At 35.6% G+C, this 24,945-nt stretch overlaps 1 protein-coding gene across 11 annotated transcripts in view; it reads left to right on the top strand.

Annotated features, from left to right (window-relative positions):
• LINGO2 (leucine rich repeat and Ig domain containing 2) overlaps nt 1-21,162 on the top strand; it is a 1,371,976-nt gene extending 1,350,814 nt beyond the window's left edge. For all 11 annotated transcript variants that reach the window (XM_071216806.1, XM_058301965.1, XM_058301962.1 and 8 more), the window contains one exon: nt 18,524-21,162. In XM_071216806.1, coding sequence (XP_071072907.1) covers nt 18,559-20,379 — 1,821 coding nt within the window. In that variant the 5' untranslated portion in view covers nt 18,524-18,558 and the 3' untranslated portion in view covers nt 20,380-21,162. The remainder of the gene's footprint in view (nt 1-18,523) is intronic.
• The last annotated feature ends 3,783 nt before the right edge of the window (nt 21,163-24,945 follow it).

The raw sequence follows: 24,945 nt of genomic DNA, 5'->3' as shown, positions 1-24,945 counted from the left end.
TTGTTGGACACTCCAGAGGGTTCATTCCCACCCCCAGCATGGAGGGGGTCTGCTGCTACTTCAGTTTACCTGGGCAACTGTGGTCATTTTGGACCCACATGGCATAGACTGCTGCCTACAACTATAGTTATACCCCCACCCAAGGTAGGGGAGGAAAGGGTGTGAAGCTTCATCAGTCTCTCCGTGTAACTACAGACAGTCTTGTCCTGCCCAACTTGGATTATTATACATAGTCACAGCTCTGTCCCTACCCCTGACAGAGGAGAAAGGTGGGAGAAGCTTCATCAATTCCTGGGGCAATGTGGGCAGCCTCAGACTCCATAGCTTACAGCACCAACTACATCCTCGACTCCTACTACACAATGAGCAAGGCAGAAAAGACAAGAAAGCTGTAAACTAAAGGGAGAAACTGCACCCAGAATAAATACATCTAGCAAGCCAGGTGTGGAAACACCAACAAAAATTACAATCCATAGCAAGAAACAGAAATATGGCCCTGTTTAAGGAAGAAGATAAGCCTACAGATAACATAAAGAAGTTGAGACAACTAATCATAGGTGTTCACACAAATCTCCTTAATAAATTCAATGTGATAGCTAAAGAGATTAAGAATAGCTAAGAGATTAAAGAAAACACTTAGGGAGCACAAAGAAGAATTTGAAAGCATATATAGAAAAATAGCAGAACCTATGAGAATGAAAAGTACAATAAATGAAATAAAAAATACACTAGAGGCATATAACAGAAGATTTGAGGAAGCAGAAGAAAAGATCAGTGAGATCAAAGACAAAGTCTGAAAGTGACCATACAAAGAAACAGATGAAGAAAAGAATGGAAAAAATTGAACAGGGTCTCAGGGAACTAAATGACAACAAAGGACATGCAAACATACATGTCATGGGTGTCCCAGAAGGAGAAGAGATGAGAAAAGGGGCAGAAGGAATATTTGAAGAAACAGTGGTGAAAAATTTCCCAACCCTATTGAAGGACATAGATATCCGTGCCTAAGAAGCACAAAGTACTTGCATCTGAATAAATCCAAATAGACCAACTCGGAGACACGTGCTAACCAGAATGTCAAATGTCAAAGACAGAGAGAGAATTCTGAGAGCAGCAAGAGAAAAGCAATACATAACATATAAGGGATTCCCAATAAAATTAAGTGTCAATTTCTTATCAATAACCATGGAAACAAGAATGCAATAGTATGATATATTTAAGATAATGCAATAGAAAAACTGCCAGCCAAGAATTTTATATCTGGCAAGATTATCTTTCAAAAATGAGGGTGAAATTAAAATATTCACAGATAAACAGAAACTGAGAGAGTTTATAATAAAAAGACTGGCTTTACAGGAAATACTAAAGGAAGTATTATAGCCTAAAAAGAAAAAAAAAAAACAGGAGAGAAAGGCTTGCAAGAGAGTCTAGAAATGATAACTGCATCAGTAACAGTAACTAAAAGTGTCAAAAGAATGGTGAAAATAAAATGACAGATAAAACCCAAAGATCAAAATGGATGAAATAAGAAGAACCTTTACAGTAATATCATTGAATGTTAATGGATTAAACTCCCCAATAAAAAGACACACAGACTGGCAGAATGGATAAGAAAATATGGGCCATCTATATGCTGTCTGCAAGACACTCACCTTAGACACAAGGATACCAACAGATTAAAAGTGGAAAATTGGAAAAAAAAAAATTCCATGCATGCAGTAACCAAAAAAAAAAAAAACTGAGGTAGCTATACTTACATCACATGATAAAGACTTTAAAAGCAAAACTGTTATTAGAGACAAGGAATGACATTACATATTAATAAAATGGATGATTCACCAGGAAAAAATAAGAATCATAAATATATATGCACCTAACCAGGATGCCCCAAGATACATGAGGCAAACACTGGCAAAACTGAAGGGAGAAATAGACATTTCTACAATAATAGTTGGAAACTTCAATACACCACTCTCAACATTGGATAGAGCATCTGTGCAGAGGATTGACAAAGAAACAGAAGACTTGAATAATATGATAAATGGACTAAACCTAATAGACATATATAGAACATTGCACCCCAAGACAGCAGGATATACATCCTTTTCAAGCACTCATGGATCTTTCTCCAGGATAGACCTTATGTTGGGTCACAAAGCAGATCCAATAAATTCAACAAAATTGAAATTATACAAAGCACTTTCCCTGATCATAATGGAGTAAAGTTGAAAATCAGTAATTGGCAGAAAAAGGTAAAATTTACATATATATGGAGATTAAACAACACTTTCATAAATAATCAGTGGATCAAAGAAAAAATTTCAAGATAAATCAGTAAATATTTTAAGATGAATGACATTGAAAACACAACATATCAGAACCTATGGGATACAGTGAAGGTAGTGTTGAGAGAAAAACTTATAGCCTTCAATGCTTATATTAAAAAAGAAGAAAGAGCTAAAATCAATGGCCTAACTACACAGCTGGAGGAAACAGAAAAAGAACAGCAAACTAATCCCAAAGCAAGTAGAAGGAATGAAATAGTAGAAATAAATAAAATTGAGAACAAACAAACAAATGAAAAAGCAATTGAAAGGGAAGCGACTGTGGCTCAATCAGTTGGGCTACTGTCCACTGTATGAGAGGCCCTGGGTTCATGTCCCAGGGCCTCCTTGTGAAGGCAGGCTTGCCCACGCACCACCAAGTGCTGCCTGGCCCACAAGTACTGTGGAGAGCTGACTCAGCAAGGTGATGCAACAAAAAGGGAGGCAAGTAAAAAACACAGAACACTGCACAGCAAATGGATACAGAGGGCAGACAACAAGCAAGTCGTAAGGAGGGAGGGGAATAAATTAAAAAAATAAATTTTAAAAAATTGAGAGAATTAACAAAACAAAAAGTTAGTTCTTCAAAATTACAAAATTGACAAACCCTTAGCTAGACTGATTAAGACAAAAAGGGAGAAGATGCAAATAAATGAAATAAAAAAATGAAAATGGGAACATTACTACTGACCCCACAGAAATAAGAGAGATCGTAAGAGGATACTATGAACAACTTAATGCCAAAAAACTAGACAATGTAGACAAAATGGAAAAATTCCTAGGAACATACAAACAACTTACACTGACCCTAGAAGAAATAGAAGACCTCAACAAACCAATCACAATTAAAGAGATTGAAACAGTCATCAAACAGCTCCCCAAAATGAAAAGCCCAGGACCAAACAGTTTCATAGGTGAATTTCTACCGAGCATTCAAAGAAGATTTAATACTAATCTTACTCAAGCTCTTCCAAAAAATTGAACAAGAAGTAACACTACCAAACTCATTTTATGAGGCATATCACCCTATTACCAAAGCCAGAGAAAGATATTATTAGAAAAGAAAATTACATACCCATTTCTCTAATCAGTACAGATTCAAAAATCCCCAATAAAATACCAGCTAATCAAATTCAACAACATAGTAAAAGAATTATTCATCATGATCAAGTGGGTTTTATACCAGACATGTGAGGGTGGTTCAATACAAGAAAATCAATCTGCATAAAACACCACATTAATGAAACAAAGAAGAAAAATCACATGTTCTTATCGATTGACACAGAAAAGGCATTTGACAAAATAAAGCATCCTTTAGTGATAAAAATTCTACAACAGATAGATAGGAATTGCAGGAAACTTTCTCAACATGATAAAGGTCACATAATGAAAAACCTACAGTTAACATTGTCCTCAATGGTGAAAGACTGAAAGCTTTCCTATTGAGATCAAGTACAAGACAAGGATGCCCATTGTCACCACTGTCATACAATATAGTGTTAGAGGTTCTAGCTAGAACAATCAGGCAAGGAAAAGAAATAAAAGGTATACACATCAGAAAGGAAGAAGTATTCAAAGATGATATGATACTATATGTAGAAAGTCCTGAAAAAATCTACAACGAAACTGCTAGAGCTAATAAACGATGTCAGTAGTGTCAGGATACAAGGTCAATATGCAAAGATCAGTGGTGTTTCTATACAGTTGTAAAGTACAATCTGAGGAGGAAGTCAGGGGGAAAATTCCATTTATAATAGCAATTTAAAGAATCAAATATTTAGGAATAAACTCAACCAAGGATGTAAAGCACTTATAATCAGAATACTATAAGCATTGCTAAAAGAAATTTTAAAAAGACCTAAATACAAACAATGAAAGAACACTATCAAAATATTACTACTAATCATAGTTGTACAAATGCCTCATGACAATGCAAGATGTTGGTGGAGGGTTAATGTATGGGACCCCTGTATGATGTTGTGCATGTTTGCTTTGTAAGTTCACAACTTTTACTATACACTTAATTGTTTATGTGTGTTCATATATAAATGACATAAAAATAATAATAATTGGATAGGTTAGGGGAAAAACACTTTGTTTAGTAGTAATATTTTGACAATGCTCTTTAATCATTAGTTTAAAAGGTTTAAAAACAATGCAAATTATTGGTGGTAGGGCAAGATGTTATATATGTTTGTTTGATGTTATATATGTTTGTTTTGCAAGTTCACAACTATTATACATCTATTGTTTATGTATGTTTATGTATGAGTGATATATTTCAATAAATTTTTTTAAAGGAGAAAAAAAGACCTAAATAATTGGAAGAACATTCCATGTTCATGGATTGGAAGACTAAATATCATTAAGACGTCAATTCTACCCAAAGTGATATACAGATTCAATGCAATCCCAATAAAAATCCCACCAATGGAAAACACAATTATCAAATTTATTTGGAAGGGTAAGAGACTGCAAATAGTCAGAATTGTCTTAAAAAGGAAAAAGTGAAGTTGGAGAACACTTACTTTCAGACTTTAAATCATATTACCTAGCTGCAGTGATAAAAACATCATGGTATTGGTATAAAGATAGTCACATAGACCAACGGAACCTAGCTGATGGTTCCGAAACAGACCCTCACATGTATGGCCAAGTGATTTTTGACAAGCCTATCAAAGCCACCTAGCTGGGACAGAACAGTCTATTCAACAAATGATGCTGGAAGAACTGGATATCCATAGCCAAAAGAAAGAAAGGAGACTCCTATTTCACACCTTATACAAAAATTAACTCAAAACTGATCAAAGACCTAAATGTATAAGCAAGTACCATAAAGCTCCTGGAAAAAAAGTATAGGGAAACAACTTCAAGACATAGTGGTAGGTGGTGAATTCTTAAAACTTACATCAAAAGCATGAGCAATGAAAGAAAACATGGATTAATGGGACCTCCTCAAACTTAAACACTTCTTTGATTCAGTGGACTTCATCAAGTAGGTGAAAAGGCGGCCCACTCCATGGGAGAAAATATTTGGAAACCACATATCCAACACGCGTTTGATTTCCATTCTATATAAAGAGATCATACAACTCAACAATAAAAGAGTAAGCAATTCAATTTTTTTTTAAATAGGTGAAAGATTTAAATAGACATTTCTCCAAAGATGAAATACAAATTCCAAAAAGCACATGAAAAAATGTCCAATATCACTAGCTATTAGGGAAATGCAAATCAAAACAACATTGAGAAAACATCTAACACTGCATAGAATGCCATTATTAAGAAAACAGACAACAGTAAGTGCTGGAAAGGATGTGGAGAAACAGAAACACTCCTTCACTGTTGGTGGGATTGTAAAATGGTGCAACCTCTGTGGAAGACAGTTTGATTGTTCTTCATGAAGCTAAATATAGAACTTCCATATGATCCATCAATTCTAAGAATAATATAGAAGAACTAAAAACTATGACATGAACAGACATTTGCACACCAATGTTCATAGCAGCATTATTCACAATTCCCAAAAGATGGAAACAACTCAAGTGTCTATCAACCAATGAATGCATAAACAAAATGTGATATATGCATATGATAGAATACAATGTTGCAGTAAGAAGATATGAAACTGGGACACACATATAACATGGATGCCTCTTGAAGACATTATACTAAGCAATATACGCCAGACACAAAAGGACAAATATTGCTTGCTCTCATTAATGTGAATTAAATGTGAAGATTAAGCACATGGAGTTAAACCCTAGGATATAGGTTATTAGGAAGTAAGAGGAGGGTTGAAAAGAATTACTGATGCTTAATGTATGTAGAAGTTTTAATTAATTTGACTATAAAAATGTGGAAATGGGTAGAGTTGATGGTAACACATTATAGTGAGTAGCTGTTGGTTTATAAATGGGATTGTGGCTGAAGAGGGTAGTCTGAGAAGTAAATGTCAATTGAAAGAAAGCTAAAGAATAATCTAGGAAGGGACTGAATAACAGAGTGAACCCAGAGGTGGATGAGAATTATGGTTGAGGGTACAAATGCAAGAGTGTCCTTCTGTGAGCTAGAGCAGATGTACATCATTATTGCAGGGTGGTGGTAATGTAGAGAAACATGGGAAAACTATAATTGGTGTGACCTGTAGACTGTGTTTAACAGCAATACCATAATATTCTTGCATCAATGCCAAAGAGGCACTGTGTTGATAATGGAGGTGTATGGAAAAAAATGTGCTAAATGTACACTATGGACCATGATTGGTGGTAAGTCTGATGAGATTATCACATAATCTGTAACAAACGTTCCACCACAGTGTGGTGTGTTGGTGAAGGAGTGTTGTATGGGAATTCTACCCATGTGCATGATTGTTGTGTAACTTCACAACCTCTGTAATAAAAACATATTTTTTTAAAAATAGGGTGGGTTGGGGGAAAAATACACCTAATGTAAAATAGGTACTATAGTTAATAGTAATATTTTAATGATGCTCTTGCATTTTTTGTAACAAATGTATTACAACAATGCAGTGTTGGTGGAGGTGCACATGATATTATGCATGTTTATTTTGTAAATTCACAATCTTTACACTTATGGTTCATGTATGAATTATATACCTCAATAAAAAATATATTAGGAAAGCAGATGTGGCTCAAGCAATTGGGCTCCCATCTATAATAAGGGGGGTCCAGGTTTGGTCCCCAGGGTCACCTGGTGAAGGTAAGCTAGTTCACATGGAGAGCTGGCCTGCATGGAGAGCTGATGCAACAAAAAAGAGATACAGAGGAATGACAATGAGAGACACAACAAACCATGGAGCTCAGGTGGCTCAAGTGATTGACTGCCTCTCTCCCACATCAGAAGGTTCCGGGATCAGTTCCCAGTGTCTCCTAGAGAGAAAGCAGAGAGAAGACAAGCAGACACTGAAGAACATGCAGTGAATGGACACAGAGAGCAGACAGTAAGCACAAGCAGCAAGGGGTGTGGGAATAAATAAAATAAATCTTTTATATATATATAATTAAGTAAATAATAACTTAGTTGACACAAATTCAGCGAAAGTTATGACAGTGGTAAACAAAGGGCTGTAGTTTGTAAACATTGTGCTACTATTATTGCAACCTCAATAGTTACTGCCTCCTATGTGCAAGATACTATGTTAAGCACAAGAATTCTGTCCTCCTACACCTTTCTTCCTGGCTAGTTCTTAGGGACACAAATAGGACATAAAAGACACATTCATATACTAAAAGAGGCTGAGGCTTCTGTGTAATTCTTTTGTAAATCTATTTCTTGAGCCCTTTCCCACTGATTGACTCTATACTTGTGGTTTGGGGGCACCACAGTGGGTGGGAACTGCTACTCCAAGGAGATTCAAAGGGCCCCATTCAAAGAGCATAGATTCTCTAGTAAAGCAGATAAAACATGTACCTAAATAATACTTGTAGGAAATCATACATTACTGACAACATATTTTAATATTCAAAGGGAAAATAGAAGTAGTAACCAAAAAGAAACATCTCCTGCCCTAACTTTGTAATACGATTAAATAATTGATTAAGGATATGGCAGGTTATATAAATATGCCAGTTATCCATTCAGAAAAGAGGTGTAATATGATGAAATTTCAAAGAGTTTCTGCTATATTTTGTTTAGTGTTTGACTTATCAATTTTAAAGCAATGCAATACTCATTTTTAAAATGTTAAATACCAAAAAAAGAAGAAAAAAAGGAGAGTTGATAGAACTCCCACTACCTGAATGCTTAACATTCTGGTGTATTTCCTTCAAGTCTTTTGTTTAATGTGTAAGGGCCTTTTTTCTTTAACTATATTCACGATATAGATAAGAATTTATGTCTTACTTTTTTATTTAATATTTTTTCATGTAAACCTTTTCCAAATTATTAAATATTCCTGTAAAACCATCATTTTAATTCTCCATTGTCAATCAAAAAGATGAATCATAGATAATTTAATTATTTCCACATTGCAAGACAATTTTTCATGATATTAAATAATATAACAATGCACATCTCTGCTGTTCGTAGTTACAATTTGATTCCAACTTGGGTAAATCATATTAATATCATTAACCTGTATACTGGACAGAGCTTCCCTACTAGACTATAAGCTATTTGAAAACAAGAAATATATTTATTCAACCTTATGTCCCAGCTCTGCTTTGCACATAGAAGATGCCTAATATGTATTTATTGAATTTAATATACTTCCTTCTTTGATAGATTTTTGGGAAGGAATTCAAATAATTAGTTGGCAACCATAACTTGCTAAAATAAGGGAAATTTCACAGTATCTGCTAACATTAGAGACAAAAATCCAACATGATTCTCTGTGGAAGTAAAGAATTACATTTTCTTGCTTATCTTGATTGCTGTATATATGTGTGTGTATGTGTGTGTGTGTATCCTTAATTTTTTTTTCATCTAGAAAGTGAAGAGAAAAATGAGAAAATTCCTACCACCTAGAACTCTAATGATGATTCAGTATAAATTAAGAAGAAACATGTAAATAGGATTTTTTTTTTTTATAAATAGTAAGTTTTGAGGTCGTTTTCTGTTTGGCAAGGATAGTTGTTGTATCAGCAAAAGCTAACCTTTTCCCAGAGTTGAATCTTATTTTGGCAAGGCACAACTGTGTTTATTTTTCCAGCATGCTTAAAAAAACTACTAAACACAAAATCATATCAGGAATAACTTATAAATAAACAAAAACAGAAACTTAAATATATACATACATATTAGATTCATACTTAACAGCAATTTATATTTATTTTAGGAGATGTAACCATGTGATAAGTCCTGGCCAATGAAATGTGAGCATAAATTATGGATGCTACTGTCAGGTCTGATTCATAAAACCCTACACATGATCATCTTTGTCTTTCTCCATTTGGAATGGAAAGTGCTTCAAAGGATACCACCACAAAATAAAACCCAAGTGTCTCAATGTCTTCATGGAGCAAAAATAATGAACTTCCACTACCTATGTCATTGAGATTTCAGGATTTGTCTGTTACAGAAGCTGACAGAAATCCTTATTTGTGCATTTCTATAGTGTTCCAGACAGGAATTAAGGCAATTGTTTTATCTGTACAAATTCAAACAAGTAAGAAGCAAAAATGTCAAGGTATCCTTATCACCAGCTAATTAAAATCTCCAGAGGTTTCCCTTTATATTTACCCACACTTAAGAGAGAGAGGACAGTGTCCTGTTTTTCATGAAACAATAGATAAAATTCAGGAAACTGAAAGGGAAACCACTCAATAGGGAAACCACTCTTCATTTGATCTTATTTTCCCAAATAAATTTTAATGACCTCATAAAGGAAGAGTGCCTGTCCACTATTTCATGCAGATTATCCTGGACATATCTTGAGGACTGAGGAATTTCCACAGAAAGGTAGCCAAACCTTTCTTGACTCCAGTCAAAGTAAGTCACATATATCATAAGTTTCCTAACTCTGTCCTCAGGGGTATTTAAGTAAATGTTAGCAGGAATTTTTGCCCTGGGTATAATTACCGAAGTTTTTTCATCTGTAATATGAGATACTTAACAGGCCTTACCACCTAATTAATAGACCAACCCAGTGCCTCCAGACTATCTATCCCCCAAGGTGACTACATCAAAAAGAATTTTAGTTTTCCCTTCAACTGTGAGACTATACGCCTAACTAACACCAAATGCAGCATCTCCCCTTTCTGTGACTACTCTGCTACTACTAATGACCAAGATGCATGGAGCTCTGACTTGTTCTATGCTATCTTATTTCATTCTCATATTAACCTTGAAGGTTTCTATTTTGGAGATGAGAAGATTGAGAATCAGTGAGGGTTGAGATATGAATAAGGTTTTATTGTTGCTTATCTGATCTCTTAGCCATTATTCCATATTTTCTTACAGGTTTGGGACATTGTGCACCACATGTATAAGGCCATCAGGCATTTTAAGCCAAGTACCTTTTAATTAGAAATATTAATTTCAAAGAAACCCCAAAGCTAGACAAAATCACTTTCATCTTGAAGAGGTTAAAAGGTGGAATAGGCATACACTATCTGTCCAAGCATTTCTGTGTAGGTCAAAAGGAGACTGAGAACTGTAGGAGAGGAGCAAATAATTTACATTTCAAAGAGATCAAAATAAACATAAGAACAGAGGGCTCTCCAGTTTCAGGAAAGATTAAACAGAAACTATTAATTAATGACTTAGGACAAGCTTTGCTAATTGTTCTCTGGTCACTTAAATCTATACAAGAGGAGCTCATTTTTTAAAACAGATACAGTCCAGTGGAAAGATGATTCAGAACCATGGAAAAATATACCAAAGCATTGCCCAGAGGGAAAATGAGGACAATTTGTTTTTCTCTATTTTTAAAAGGAAGAGTTGTTTTTTTAAAAAATCTGTTTATTTTTAAAGATATTTATGGTATCTAAAGATATTATGTTATCTATCTGAGATGAGTTGTTTTTGGTGATAATGTGTGGAAAAGGACAGGGCAGCAGTACAGGGTAAAGGTTAAGAACTCTGCCTCTGGAGTCAAAAAGTTCTGGTGGAAATATTGCTCTGTTACTGAGCAGCGTTATAACCTTAGGAAAATGACATGGTGCTTCCTCTTTCTACCAAAGTCGGATAGAAGTACTTCAACAGATTATACAGAATCCTTAAGAGTCTTCCCCTGTAGTTAGGGGCACACCATGGACTCTGTCTCACTCTTTCCTGGGAAATCTAGAGGTCCAACCTTGAGATGCATAGTCTCTTTTGTGTCAGAGCAATGGAGGTTATTGCTATTTGGGGATTTCCAGGGTTTTTCCGGGCAAATAGTAAGAACTACAAGTGTGACAGAGCCAGGATGGGGACTATCTGAGGTCTTTTACAATAAGGCAGCCCAGGAGGGTAATAGGGACTTAGTAAAGAGAAGCTGGAGGTGAACTATGGTATTCCTAGGGACTATGGAAAAACTACTCAAAACCCAGAATAGAATCATTCATCCAGATGGACACAACTAAACATGAGATAGCCCTTCACTGTACGTCCTGAAAGAGCCTTAGAAATTACCCCACACAAAGGAGACAGTTTAAAAATCAATGAGTCCCAGAAATCACAGTCATTGATGACAAGGCCAATTAAATAAGAACTTTCCTGATCCTCTTAAATATCCTGAATAAATTATAAAGGGATAATGGGAGAGAAAATAAAGATGCCCTCTGACGATATCCATGAGTTCTGCTTGTTCAATTTACTAGCTTTATGCCTATTTTATACAATTTATATAAATTTTCATTGCATTTGATCATATTAATAGCTAATTTTCATACTGACAATATCTCACATTATCTTCAAACCAAATAATAATTGCCAAGCATCTAATAGTCTCTAGCCAAGTAGGTCGAGGTCAAATTGCTATCTTTACTTAATTCACAGAGTTGATAATCTGCATATGGTTAATTGAGAGGTATCTACAATGCAGGGTAACTAACTACACACCTAACCAAAACATTGAGTAATTTTATTATTATACATGTAATTTTTTGGTTAAAAAGCAATTATTTTACAATATAAAACATGTTGGATGCTCTCCAAGTGTGACTTTAATATTGCAAATTTCCATCTCCCCCTTGAATGCTCTCCAAGTTCAGCCTCATTACTGAGTTTCCAGTTCTTTCTTTCTAAAAAAAATGACTAGAGTTACAAGGGTACAAATAAAATGCTTTGGGGGATAATCAGAGAACACATAAAAGGATAAATTTTATTTCTATAGAAAAAAGTTCAAATCCACTGTTTTTTGCCAGGTCTGGGATTTTGGGGTTCAATCTCAAGTTCACATGGGTCCTTCAAAGAACCTACATAACGCTAGTGAGTTTCAAGAATTGCGCACACTAAAATTGGTTTCTCTTAATTTTCCAATGTTTTATACAATTTTCACAAGTCTTCAGGTATCTGATTTTGTCATAGACCAGTATTTCTGAATCTACAGTTTTAGACACCCAGAAATTATAACTCCAGATGTATTTTGGACACCTTTATTCATTAAATCCTTTGCTTCATTTTCTTTCCCTTCTCACTGCCCCCCTCCCAACACGTCTTACCCTTACCCTTCCCCATTTAGGAAATAGCTCTATTGAAAAACAATCTTATCATTTCTAGTGTAAAAGTTTAAAGAGATTTCTGTGCTATCCATTTATTGTTTTGTGCTCTCTTTCAGTCCCCAGTCAAAGAATTGTATTAATCACAGAATTCCCTGGCTAAGCAATTTATCATTACCTTATCATACATCAAAGCAGCTGTTCCCTTCTAAACTTTCTTTTTAAACAACACACAACAGCCATTACCCAATTCCTTTCTTATTTGTGTTTTAAAAATGATGGCTATTTGAAACTCTATTTCTCTTTATCTATTTTATCAATCTCTCCAATATCCTCATCATTGTTATCTCTTGGAGGACCTCATTCTCCAGTTTTCTCTGACTCTGTCCTCAGAGGAAATTCATGTCATTTGGGGGCATGCTTTCTGTCCTGAAGGACACTGCTTCAACACACCAAACATTACCCCATAAACATGATAATACTGATAAAAATTAACAGAGGAAATGAGAAGCATAGGCGTTATTAGCCTATTCATGTCCCTAAGCTAACAAGTGTCAAATTCAGAATTTGAGCCAGGTATGTCTGAGTCCAAATTTTTGCTAGTTCTATTCTCCCATGTTGCTTCTTTAAAAGTCTACTCTCTGATGTTTTTGTTTGTGTTTCTTAACGTTGTAGAAGGAACTGGGGAATAAATACCCAGCATACAAAATATAAGTATGAAAATATCTAACTTCACACACTAGGTTTAAAAAGGTACTAATCATAATGCCTGAGAGTCCTTTTGATCAGAATTAATGGAAAGGCCTATGTCAGCTTCCTATAGATTTTAGTTTCAGGCTTTATCCTTAAAGAAAAGAAGTTCATCTTGTCAAACCTTGGTCACAGTCAGACATTACAGGCACGCTTTGATTGTAAGACTTCTGCTGACTGTGAAAGCTAAATGGAGCCAGCAGTTTGCCCTTCTGGACTAAAACTGAGAAATATTTGTGATGAGAATAATAAAACACAACCTCCTCCACAGTTTCCAGGCTACCTCAGAGAACCATGATGAGATAAGACTCCAAATTATCTACTGTTGTCTAGCTGAAGGACAGCAGTCGGAGAGGAGAAGCGTTTCCAAGCTGAAGAGGGCATGCCTCCAGCCTGCTTGCTGGGTGGTTGTCATCCTCCTTTCAACAGTCCTTCACTTTGTCTGGAGCTAAAATAACCAGCTTCTAAAGAAAACCAAATGAAACCAAACAAAATTAGATATTATCCACTATAGTAGAGCTCCTTTCTGGGTTAGCTATACCCAGGATTGAATAACATACTGTCATTCCATGGTCAACACACACAGAGCCAGATTAAGAGAGTCAAACAGTAAAAGGCCCTTCCTTATCATTATTAAATCAGATATAGCATGACATTATCTTCTTATCAAACTGGGGAGATATAAATTGGGTAAACTCTGTCAAAGAAGAGAGGACTCCCCAGTAGAATTAAAAAATAAATAAATCACTCCCTTGCATTAATTCAAAATAAGCTACCAAATAAACTAAAATGTTTAGAGCATGAAATAAAACTTTTATCTTAAACATAAAGAGCCTAATCATTGTAATAGAAAATATATTTTCCCTGCCTTACTGAATAAACACTGAAACGTATTTTGAAAAATATCATTTTCAAGGAGTGGCACATTATTAATCTGCCCATGAAATCAACACGCCTTCACCCAGCACCGGACACCATTTGAAGGAATCTGGAATTCCTTATCCTGTTAATTGCTCCTAAACTCACAAAGTGAATGAGAACACATCCCACCCTTTTGCCATAAATCCACCCCTGCATTCCCCAAAGTGAATCTGTAACTAACACATTTCTGTTCTGCCTCAGAATTCCTCTTGAGGCTGTTTATCCAAGCCTACTCCCTCTACCCTGATCCAGACCACCGCTATCACTAGTTTGAGTCAACGCACCAGCCTTATAAAACTGAATTTCCAGCTTCAAGCCTTTCCCCCTGCATGTCTGTTGTTCATGCTGCAGACAAATTAATCTTCCCAAAATGTAAATATGATCATATCATCTTTTTACGTAAAACACTTTAATGCCTTACCATTGCCCTCAGGATGAAGTGCAGTTTTATCCTGAGTTTACAAGCTCCTTATAAATCATTCCCCTAATTGCCTCTTTTGCCTCTTTTCTCTATTTTTCTCTTCATTGTTTGCACCAACCATGCTGAACTACTTTTAGTATCCTAAAGAGTGTTCTCCATTGTTTCCATGCGTTTGCGCACACACACTCTACTCCTGCTGCTGGGACTGCACTACACCTTCCCCAACCGAGGATGCAAGTGGAAATACATGGTTGCAAGGCTCCTATATTTTATCTGATGTAATTTAATATTAACTCTAATTAAAAAATGACAAGTTAAAGATGCATAAGGCAATCCCTAGAGCAACAAATGAAAATAATGTAAAGAGAGGTAGGAAGTCAATAGAGGAATTAAAATGCAATACTCAAAAATAAATGGAAAGTCATGCAGTTTCTCTTATTTTATTGTAAAATATATCCATGACTTCTAAGTGTCAAAACACTTTCAAAATAAAATAGCTTTATTTTTATGTAAAAGTAATACAGGTATACTGTAGGAAAAAAATCAGAACGCATATACATTTATAAGTGGGAAGTGAAAATCACCTTGAATCCATAATCACAAAAAAATTACTACTATCAACATTTTCATGTGTACCCCCCTAGTTTTATCCTTGCATATGCATATATATTTATAGATAGGTATATGTATTCACACATATTAGTATACATACAAATGGGAGTATGCATAATAGTTTCATCTTCCCATGTTTATAAGTATAGATCTAAGTCTTACTTATAATGGCTTATAATGGCTAAGTCTTACTTTTTAATGGCTGCATAGGATTTTACTGTGTGGCTACATCATAATTTATGTAACCTAGCCCCTCTTATAGTAATATAACATTTATGAACATTTATATATATTTCAATTATTTCCTTATAATAAATTTCTAGAAATAGAAAATCTAGGCCAAAGAGATAAACATATTGAACTTAAATATTTTTAATTTTGTTATATCAATTAACCTCCTGAAATGAGGTGCCAGTTTATATTCCTTATGTCAGTATATGGATGTTCATATTTTTCTATGCTTTTTAACTTTGGGTAAAAATAAGCATTGAACTTAGTCAATCTGACATGAAAAACTGATATATCATTACTATTTAATTTGCATTTCTCTGAGTAGCAATGAAATTGATCATCTTTTGTATATTTTTTGGCTATTTTTAATTTTTATTACATCTATTGTCTAGTTTTCTATTGGTTATGCCTGTTTTCCTTATTGATTAATAAGAGTGGTTTATTTAGAAATATCTTCAATCCCTTTTCTATTATGTGAGTTTAAAATATATTCTTCATTTCTGCAGTTGCCTTTGTGTGTGTATGTTGTTTTTTATACCAATATTTTAAGAATTCATACAATCAAATTTGTCATTCTTTTCCTTCATGGTTTCAAACTTTATTCATAGAAAGGGTTCTCAACTCCAATATTATAAAATAATTTTATTGAGTTTTATTCAAATACGATTTTTCTTGCATTTTAATCTTCAATTCACCTGGATTTTACTTTTTGGAAGACACAAAACTGATATGTAGCTTTTCTCCCTAAATATCTAGCCAATCATTTATACTTTTCTCACTGTGTTCAAATGCCATCTATTACATATACTCACTTTTTAAATATATTTAGATATAATTCTTTAGTCATTCTGTTTCATTGCCTGTATTTTTTGTCACAATCATGCTATTTTATTATTAAAGTTTTGCATCTTATGTCTAAATAGATTTAGAAGGTCTGTTCTCATTACTATTATGTTCAGGTGTTTCTGACCATTCTCATGCATATCCTTCCAGATGAACTTTAGCATTGGCTTCTCAAGTTAAAAAATATGATTATTTCTTTTATAGTCATATCAAGAAATAATTACTACCTTTTTAATAATGCATCTTTATATCTAAATGCATAATATTTTTCTCATTTTAGTAAGTTTTATTTTGTCTCCTCAGTAGAGTTTAAAAATTGTGATAATAGATTTGCACACTTGTTGGTAAGTTTATTCTAAGGCATTGATATTTTTCAGGATATGACTAGAATAATCTTTTACATTAACATTTTCTAAATGACCTATATTGGGTATAAAGGAAAATTATTAGTTTAGTATCTTAACATATTAATTCACTTATTCTCCTGTTCATCCTAAGAGTTTTTCCATCAATTTCTGTTGGTTTTCATGGCAGACACCAATTTGGTTCGCAGATAATGATAGTTTTCCCTCATCCTTTCCAATAATTATGACTCCTGTATTAATGTTCCTATCTAATTAATTTGGCCAGCACTTTCTGGGTCTTTGTCATGTTTTTACAGTTTGGGGGAGTTTTTCTAGTGATTCAACATTAAGTTTGACCCTAGTTGTTAATTTTTATGAATAGATTTATTTAAATATAGACAATGCTATAGATACAGACAAACATCTATAAACACTATGATTATCAGGAGTAAAAGTTGAAGTTTATCAAATACCTTTTAGCTAAAAATATTGTTTTTGTTCTTGTTTTTCTTATAATAAACTTTATTTTTAAAGAAGTTTTAGATTACAGAAAAGTTCCATCAAAAGAATAGGGGATTCCCATATACACCACTCCTCTCCCCTCACTTTTTCCCCTATTAATAAGATCTTACATTAGTGTGGTATATTTGTTACAATTGATGAAATATTGAAGCATTGTGACTAACCAAAATGTCTATATTTTACTTTATGGTTTACATTTTGCACATATAGTTTTCTAGGTTTTGGCAAAATGTATAAGGACTTGTATCCATCATTGCAATATCATACAGAACACTTCCAATGCCCTAAAAATGCCCTCTGTTTCACCTCTTCTTCCCTTACCCTCCCTTCAGAAGCTCTGGTAACCACTATCTTTATATCAATTTTACGAGTTCTTCTGTTGCTACAATAATAGTGTCTACTTTGGTCCATGGTTGCATTCCTACTTATGTTTGTTCATTCCTCAATCTTGTATTTAGGGATTTGGGGATGGTTGTGCCTGCATATTGTTTTAAACTACTTACTCATGAGTAAAATAGGGTGTCCCCTTGGAACCTCAGCCTGAGAATCACAGCTCAACAACAAACCTCTTGCTATTCAATTGAGCAGTGAGTTCACTGCTTCTCCTCAGCATTTAGAACTCACTCATTTTCAACCTCACTGGTGCCTATTTAATTTCACTTTTATGGTACAGATGTGTTTGAATTTGAATATAAGAGTGATAGCTCATGTTTCACAAAAAATTTTTTCTTAAAATCCATCTCTTCAACTCCTCAATATTTAACCCAAAGTCTTAAAGAAGGCATTTTCATCATAGTCATCATTGTACCTTGAGTATGCCTCATTCAAAAACACAAAGACAAATTTCGAGGATTCACTGAATTCTGAAAAAGAACCTTAAAATGCAAGACTCTACTTTTTTTAATAGAAAATTCATATGCACAGGGAAATATATATATATCCTAACACTTCTCATTGAAGGTAACTTTCTTTTGTACTTGGAAACTAAGGCTCTGATGTTGGCTTTATTTTAAACAGAGGATGATATCCCAGACATTAGAGAGGCAGACTTTGATTCAAAATGACAGGTTTCCTCTCCGACATTGACCTGTTCCTCTCATTTGAATCCAAAATAGAGACTTTTGTGAAATGTGTGCTATGTTGCCTCCATCTGTGCCAGACCCTGCACCAGGCTCTCTATAGTTGCTGCTGATTGAAATTGTCATGACAACTCTAGGAAGTTTTTACCATTATCCCCAATTTCCCCATTTTTCAGCCAAGAAAACTGAAGTGCAGACAGCGGCATAGCTTGTCCAAGATCAAACAGCTAATAATGGTACCGCTTGGATTTAGGCCCAGATCTGATTCCAAATCCAGTGTCCTTTCCGTAATACTTGCTGCCTTTATGTCCTGTCACGCGTCTGTGTCCCAATTGAACTTCTCTCCCTCTCTTCTTTTGCCCTTTCTCTCCAGGCCCGTGACCAAGGTGTAGACTAAGAGGTGGAGTCATGCTTCACACGGCCATATCATGCTGGCAGCCATTCCTGGGTCTGGCTGTGGTGTCACTCTTCATGGGACCCACCATTGGCTGTCCTGCTCGCTGCGAGTGCTCTGCCCAGAACAAATCTGTTAGCTGTCACAGAAGGCGGTTGATTGCCATCCCAGAGGGCATCCCAATCGAGACCAAAATCTTGGACCTCAGCAAGAACAGGCTGAAAAGTGTCAACCCTGAAGAATTTATATCATATCCTCTGCTGGAAGAGATAGACTTAAGTGACAACATCATCGCCAATGTGGAGCCAGGAGCATTTAACAATCTCTTTAACCTGCGTTCCCTCCGCCTGAAGGGCAATCGCCTGAAGTTGGTCCCTTTGGGAGTATTCACCGGGCTGTCCAACCTCACCAAGCTTGACATTAGTGAGAATAAGATTGTCATTTTACTAGACTACATGTTCCAGGATTTGCATAACCTGAAGTCTCTAGAAGTGGGGGACAATGACTTGGTTTATATATCACACAGGGCCTTCAGCGGGCTGCTTAGCTTGGAGCAGCTCACCCTGGAGAAATGCAACCTAACAGCAGTACCAACAGAAGCCCTCTCCCACCTCCGCAGCCTCATCAGCCTGCACCTGAAGCATCTCAATATCAACAATATGCCTGTGTATGCCTTTAAAAGACTGTTCCACCTGAAACACCTAGAGATTGACTATTGGCCTTTACTGGATATGATGCCTGCCAATAGCCTCTATGGTCTCAACCTCACATCCCTCTCCATCACAAACACCAACCTGTCCACTGTCCCCTTCCTTGCCTTTAAACACCTGGTATACCTGACCCACCTTAACCTCTCATACAATCCCATCAGCACTATTGAAGCAGGCATGTTCTCTGACCTGATCCGCCTTCAGGAGCTCCACATAGTGGGGGCCCAGCTTCGCACCATTGAGCCTCACTCCTTCCAAGGGCTCCACTTCCTTCGCGTACTCAACGTGTCTCAGAACCTGCTGGAAACTTTGGAAGAGAACGTCTTCTCCTCTCCTAGGGCTCTGGAGGTCCTGAGCATTAATAATAACCCGCTAGCCTGTGACTGCCGCCTCCTCTGGATTCTGCAGCGGCAGCCCACCCTGCAGTTTGGTGGCCATCAACCCATGTGTGCAGGCCCCGACACCATCCGTGAGAGGTCATTCAAGGATTTTCACAGCACTGCCCTTTCTTTTTACTTTACCTGCAAAAAACCCAAAATCCGTGAAAAGAAGTTGCAGCATCTGCTAGTGGATGAAGGGCAGACCGTCCAGCTGGAATGCAATGCCGACGGGGACCCGCAGCCTGTGATTTCCTGGGTGACACCCCGGAGGCGTTTTATCACCACGAAATCCAATGGGAGAGCCACAGTGTTAGGCGATGGTACCTTGGAAATCCGCTTTGCCCAAGATCAAGACAGTGGGATGTATGTTTGTATTGCTAGCAATGCTGCTGGGAACGACACTTTCACAGCTTCCTTGACCGTGAAGGGTTTTGCTTCTGACCGCTTCCTTTACGCGAACAGGACCCCTATGTACATGACCGACTCCAATGACACCATTTCCAATGGCACCAATGCCAACAGTTTTTCCCTGGACCTTAAAACAATACTGGTGTCTACAGCCATGGGCTGTTTCACATTCTTGGGAGTGGTTTTATTTTGTTTTCTCCTTCTTTTTGTGTGGAGCCGAGGGAAAGGCAAGCACAAAAACAGCATTGACCTTGAGTATGTGCCCCGAAAAAACAATGGTGCTGTTGTGGAAGGGGAAGTGGCCGGACCCAGGAGGTTCAACATGAAAATGATTTGAGGGTCTGCCACTGACACTATTGCTTCTGTGTCATTGTTGGTACCCAGTAAGATAGGCTGGCATAGCAAATTACTAGGTCAACAGGCAGCTTTGTGCAGCTGCCCCTGTTTCAAAGCAGGGTCCATGGAATCTGGAGGACTTCTTATGGAGACTCTCCACCTAGAGGCAGGCAGGCCTGTGTCAGAGCTCTTCACACGGTGGAATACTAATTGTTTGCATTGCAAATATTGGCATTCTGGGGATCTCAGTAATGAACCTGAACCTTTGGCTCACACTCATGGACAGATACTCAGCATTTTCTACCACCGCAAAAAAAAAAAAAAAAGAAAGAAAGAAAAGAAAAGAGAAATAAAAAAAGAACAACCTACAGTGTAGGATTTACATATTAAAAAGACATATTTGTCTAAAACATACTATATAAAAACAATTTGTACCTATGATTATCATTTGTTAAAGCCTTGCATCATACCATATCGTTGGTTCAGCACCACAAAGAAATAGATATATTCTTTACTTTTTTTTGAAACATATATGCTGTATATGTTTTAAAGCAATATGAATGAGAGGTTGTGCTTTTAGTTACTCACCACTATAGATCCAAGTGTGATTTCACCTTTCTTTGCATACAGATAACTCTGAAACTAGATCCCTGGAGTCGTGGGGGGAGATATGTTGAGAGATGTTTGTCTGATGTAGGATGCCAAGAAACAGGACCTAAGGCAAAACTGCTCAACTCTGTCAACTTCTGTTACTATAAATAAAGGCATGTGCCTAGTTTTGATACAGAATGGAATATTTTTTATACTTGTGATATCACACTGGACCAGTTTACTGTAACAAAAGCCCTTGGTTTCTCCAGAAAGTAGTATGCCTATAGATATAGTTGACCTGTAAAATGCAAGGCAGGTGTTAAAACAGAAAACAATCCATTTAACCACAACTTTGTTTTACTTTCATCAGCCCCTGGCTAATGTAATTAATAGAAAATGGAAGAAGACATGATAATTATAGATAATCATAGGGTAATAGCTCATAGCTATGATCAAGAATTCAGATGTCAAAAGCTCTCTGGACAAGGAGTTCTTCTCAGATGCCAGCACCAACCAAGGTGATCCATGCATAGCAAGACATTAAATCAACTTATGATATTTAAAAGATGATGGCTACCTGAAGGCTAGACTGCTACCAGTCAAAAGGAACATCCAGCTACTGCCACTCTGTGGTGTTGTCCATTCAATGACTATACACGCATTATTACCTGGAATGGGCAACTTCAGAGTTTCTCCCTGCTCCTTAACAGTAGATACTGGTTTGTTTTTATGTTGAAAATTATTCAAGTAGACAAGAGGGAACTGTCTTGTTTTCTAAAGAGGTTAGAAGAAACAAGGTCAATTAAAAAGCACTTACAGATTTTCTTTTCTTCCACTGAGGAAAAACTATTGCCCTACCAATGTTAAGTTATGCTGATTTTTTAGACCTGTCATCCAAGGATATTTGCCTAACTCAATTTGTATTAATGATTATTACTCAAAGTTAAAATATTCCATATATTTTTTTAAAATGGCATCATGCCATTACCACCAGTGATATGGTTCTGATGAGGGAATATTTCATTTAGTTAAATGTTAGTTAATGACTTTCAAAAATGATATTTGTATGATCTGAGAAAGCCTTGAATTTGGAGTGTATTCATGAAATGGGATAAATATAATCAGAATAGAACAAATAAGAAATTTCTATACTTCCCATATTTTGAGAGGGATCTAAAAATAAGTTCTCTTTTGGATAACATGCAAACTGGAATAAAAAGTTCCTGGGTTTGCTATTTCATATATCAAATTGAAGGTTTGACTTTCAAAAAGCTTGGCATTTTTTAGCATTTGAAACTTTGAGAAACTTTAATAAAATTAAATTGACCCCGATAAAAAAAAGTGACAGGCCCAGAAATTGTCTTTGCCAATTGGATAGCAGCACAGTTAAACCCTTTCCTCCCTTAATAAAGGTTGGAAAATGAGATAAAAAGATTGAAGAATTGCCTGTTTCAGTCATTTTCATTTGACTTTCCTGATTGTTATCACAGATCTTTTAGAAATTCATTTCCTATTTTCAGCAATTATCTAATTTACATCTAACAATACAAATCAAACTCTGCTATAAATTTTATCACAATTCCAACTTGCATGCAAATGGAATGGGGTCTTTCAAAATTTAAAAAGGGCAAGCTAAAGTGGAGAGATAGTCTTCCAAAAGTTAATAGAAAATAGGTCATCTTAATTTTGCAGCATATTATGGAGCAATTATTTAACTAATTGTAAAAATATATGATAAGAGAAACACTGAGCAATTAATAAAAGGACTTTGTGATTCTAACTGATATCTTCTTCCAAAATAAAAGCTGACCATAGATGAGTGTAATGCAATGGGAGTGAAGTTAAACCATCTATGAAGAGATTTAGCTGAAAGATTTAGTTATTATTTCATCTGGAAGAAAAAAGAATGGATTCTATCAGGGGTTTCCATACTCTGGTGCATGGAACACCAATTTTAAAAGACATAAATAAGTGTTCTTCCAAAACAGAGTTTCATAGACTAATAAATTGGGAAAATACTGTATTCTATAACTATATCTTGGCAGTTCAAAGTACATATGAACCCAATCTTCTGAAAAATCCTGGAAACAATAATCCTGTTTAACATTTTTTACCTTGGGGTTTCTCTAACTTATTTGCACCTGAAGTACTTCTTTTCATGATGTAGCTTTCAATATCTTAAAAAACTGGAGTTCCATATAACTCAGTTTGGGCAACATTAGACTAGAGGAACTTCTGAAGTATTTCTAACCCTTGGGCTCCAAGAGATTATAAAAAAATACACAACCTGCATAAATCTTCAGATCATAAAAGTGTTTTGGCCAGATAACTCTAGGCAAATCAACTACTTCCTGCCTAAAGCAACATAGTAATGGATTTATAAGTAATTAAATGACCATTTAATTCTCTACATTCTCACTATTGGTGCAGATCTTGAGTTCCTTTTTATATATCTGCAAAGCTCTGGCATTCCATTGACTGTAGCTCCAGGGTCTAGTATCCATTTTCACAAAAGATTTCACTGGCAAGCATTTTCTGTATGGCTTCAAATTAACTCTCTTTAGATCAAACTGGACTGTGGTAGAAAATAACAATCAGACCAGCACATGGACTAACTTTTCCCTTTAGTACTCACCACTGAGTCATTAAACCTCTAGAAGGAAAAGTTCCCTGTCTAGAACTTCATGGTCTGAGAGAAATTACACGTCTCCAAATGTCTGCAATACCGATTATTAGAGACAGATATTTCACTCAAATGATTTGACCTAATATTTTTCTAATGTATTCCTGGCAAGGCATTTATACTTCTCCAAATTCTCATGTTACTCCCTTTTTAAACCTCTTTGTACTTTCGTTGCATTTATAAAGACCAGCTTTTCAAATATTCTCAAAGTTTGAAAATGTAAACCAAGAATAACTGAAACTCATACATTCAAGTTCTTGAGGATATTTGTAAGAGTACTGATTTTGCTCTCAAGTTTCTCAGAAGTTTAGCTCATCAGCTCTCTAGTAGTATAAAAATATTCAGGATTTACATTACAGTGTTTAGAGTGGATTCTTTTTTAATTGCCTGTCAACTATTCTGTTCTCCTCAGTTGTCAGAGGAGCCCAGAAATTACAAACTGCTATGATTCTTTAAAGAAGATAGTTTAATTCTCACCTTTATTGAAGGCTGACTTTTGTCATTTTCCATTACTTAAATATATTTTTATTAGAAAGTACAAAAGAAAGGGTGTGATCTTGGAGAAGGGAAAATTGAGTAGAGCCCATCTAAATTAACTTACCCTTCCAGGGTCTCCCTTCATCTCTGTGTAAAGACATTTTAAACTTCAGTGACTGTGCTCAGAAAGAAGCTATTCAAAACACAGAATGTATCTTGAGGCTTTCTAGGAAAGAAAAAAAAAAAGCTACATCATTTTCAGCTTAGAAGTTAACACCTAACAAAAAGACATACCAAGAGTTTAAAAAGGGGGGGAGGGGGGGAAGAAAATTGCATCCACTTTAAACCTATTTATTTTATTGCTATTTTATAGTTACTATCTTCTCATAGAAGAAGAATCAGAGATTATACTTTTCTTTAACTCTCATCAGTGTCTTTTTTATCCTTCTCTTTGATGCCCTAGAAGAGCTCACATGAGCTATTCCAAATGGATTTTGTGGCATGTAGGTAACACATGGACAATGACATTCATTCTTCTCGGTACTTAGGTAAAGATTTATCACCTTTATTACCGGGATTAAGGTTTTAGAAATATTCCCAGTTAAACTAATACATATGTGCCTGGTTATTTCCACTGACACTGTAAGCTCCATTCCAATTCCTTATTTCTGTTACCCACTCACCTGCCAATATTTTCTGATTGAAAGTTTGGAGCTATTCTGCCTTTGTTTGAAAAGCCTTGAAGAATGAAATGTTATTTGAGTTCCTAATTAACTTAGTATATTTTGGTCAAGCAACAGAAGTTGTTTCCTGGTA

The sequence above is a fragment of the Dasypus novemcinctus genome, chromosome 8 (genome assembly GCF_030445035.2).
Source record: "Dasypus novemcinctus isolate mDasNov1 chromosome 8, mDasNov1.1.hap2, whole genome shotgun sequence".
NCBI classification, from domain to species: Eukaryota; Metazoa; Chordata; class Mammalia; order Cingulata; family Dasypodidae; genus Dasypus; species Dasypus novemcinctus.
Note: the sequence above shows the minus strand (reverse complement) of the source record. Positions and strands in the feature narration are given on the sequence as shown.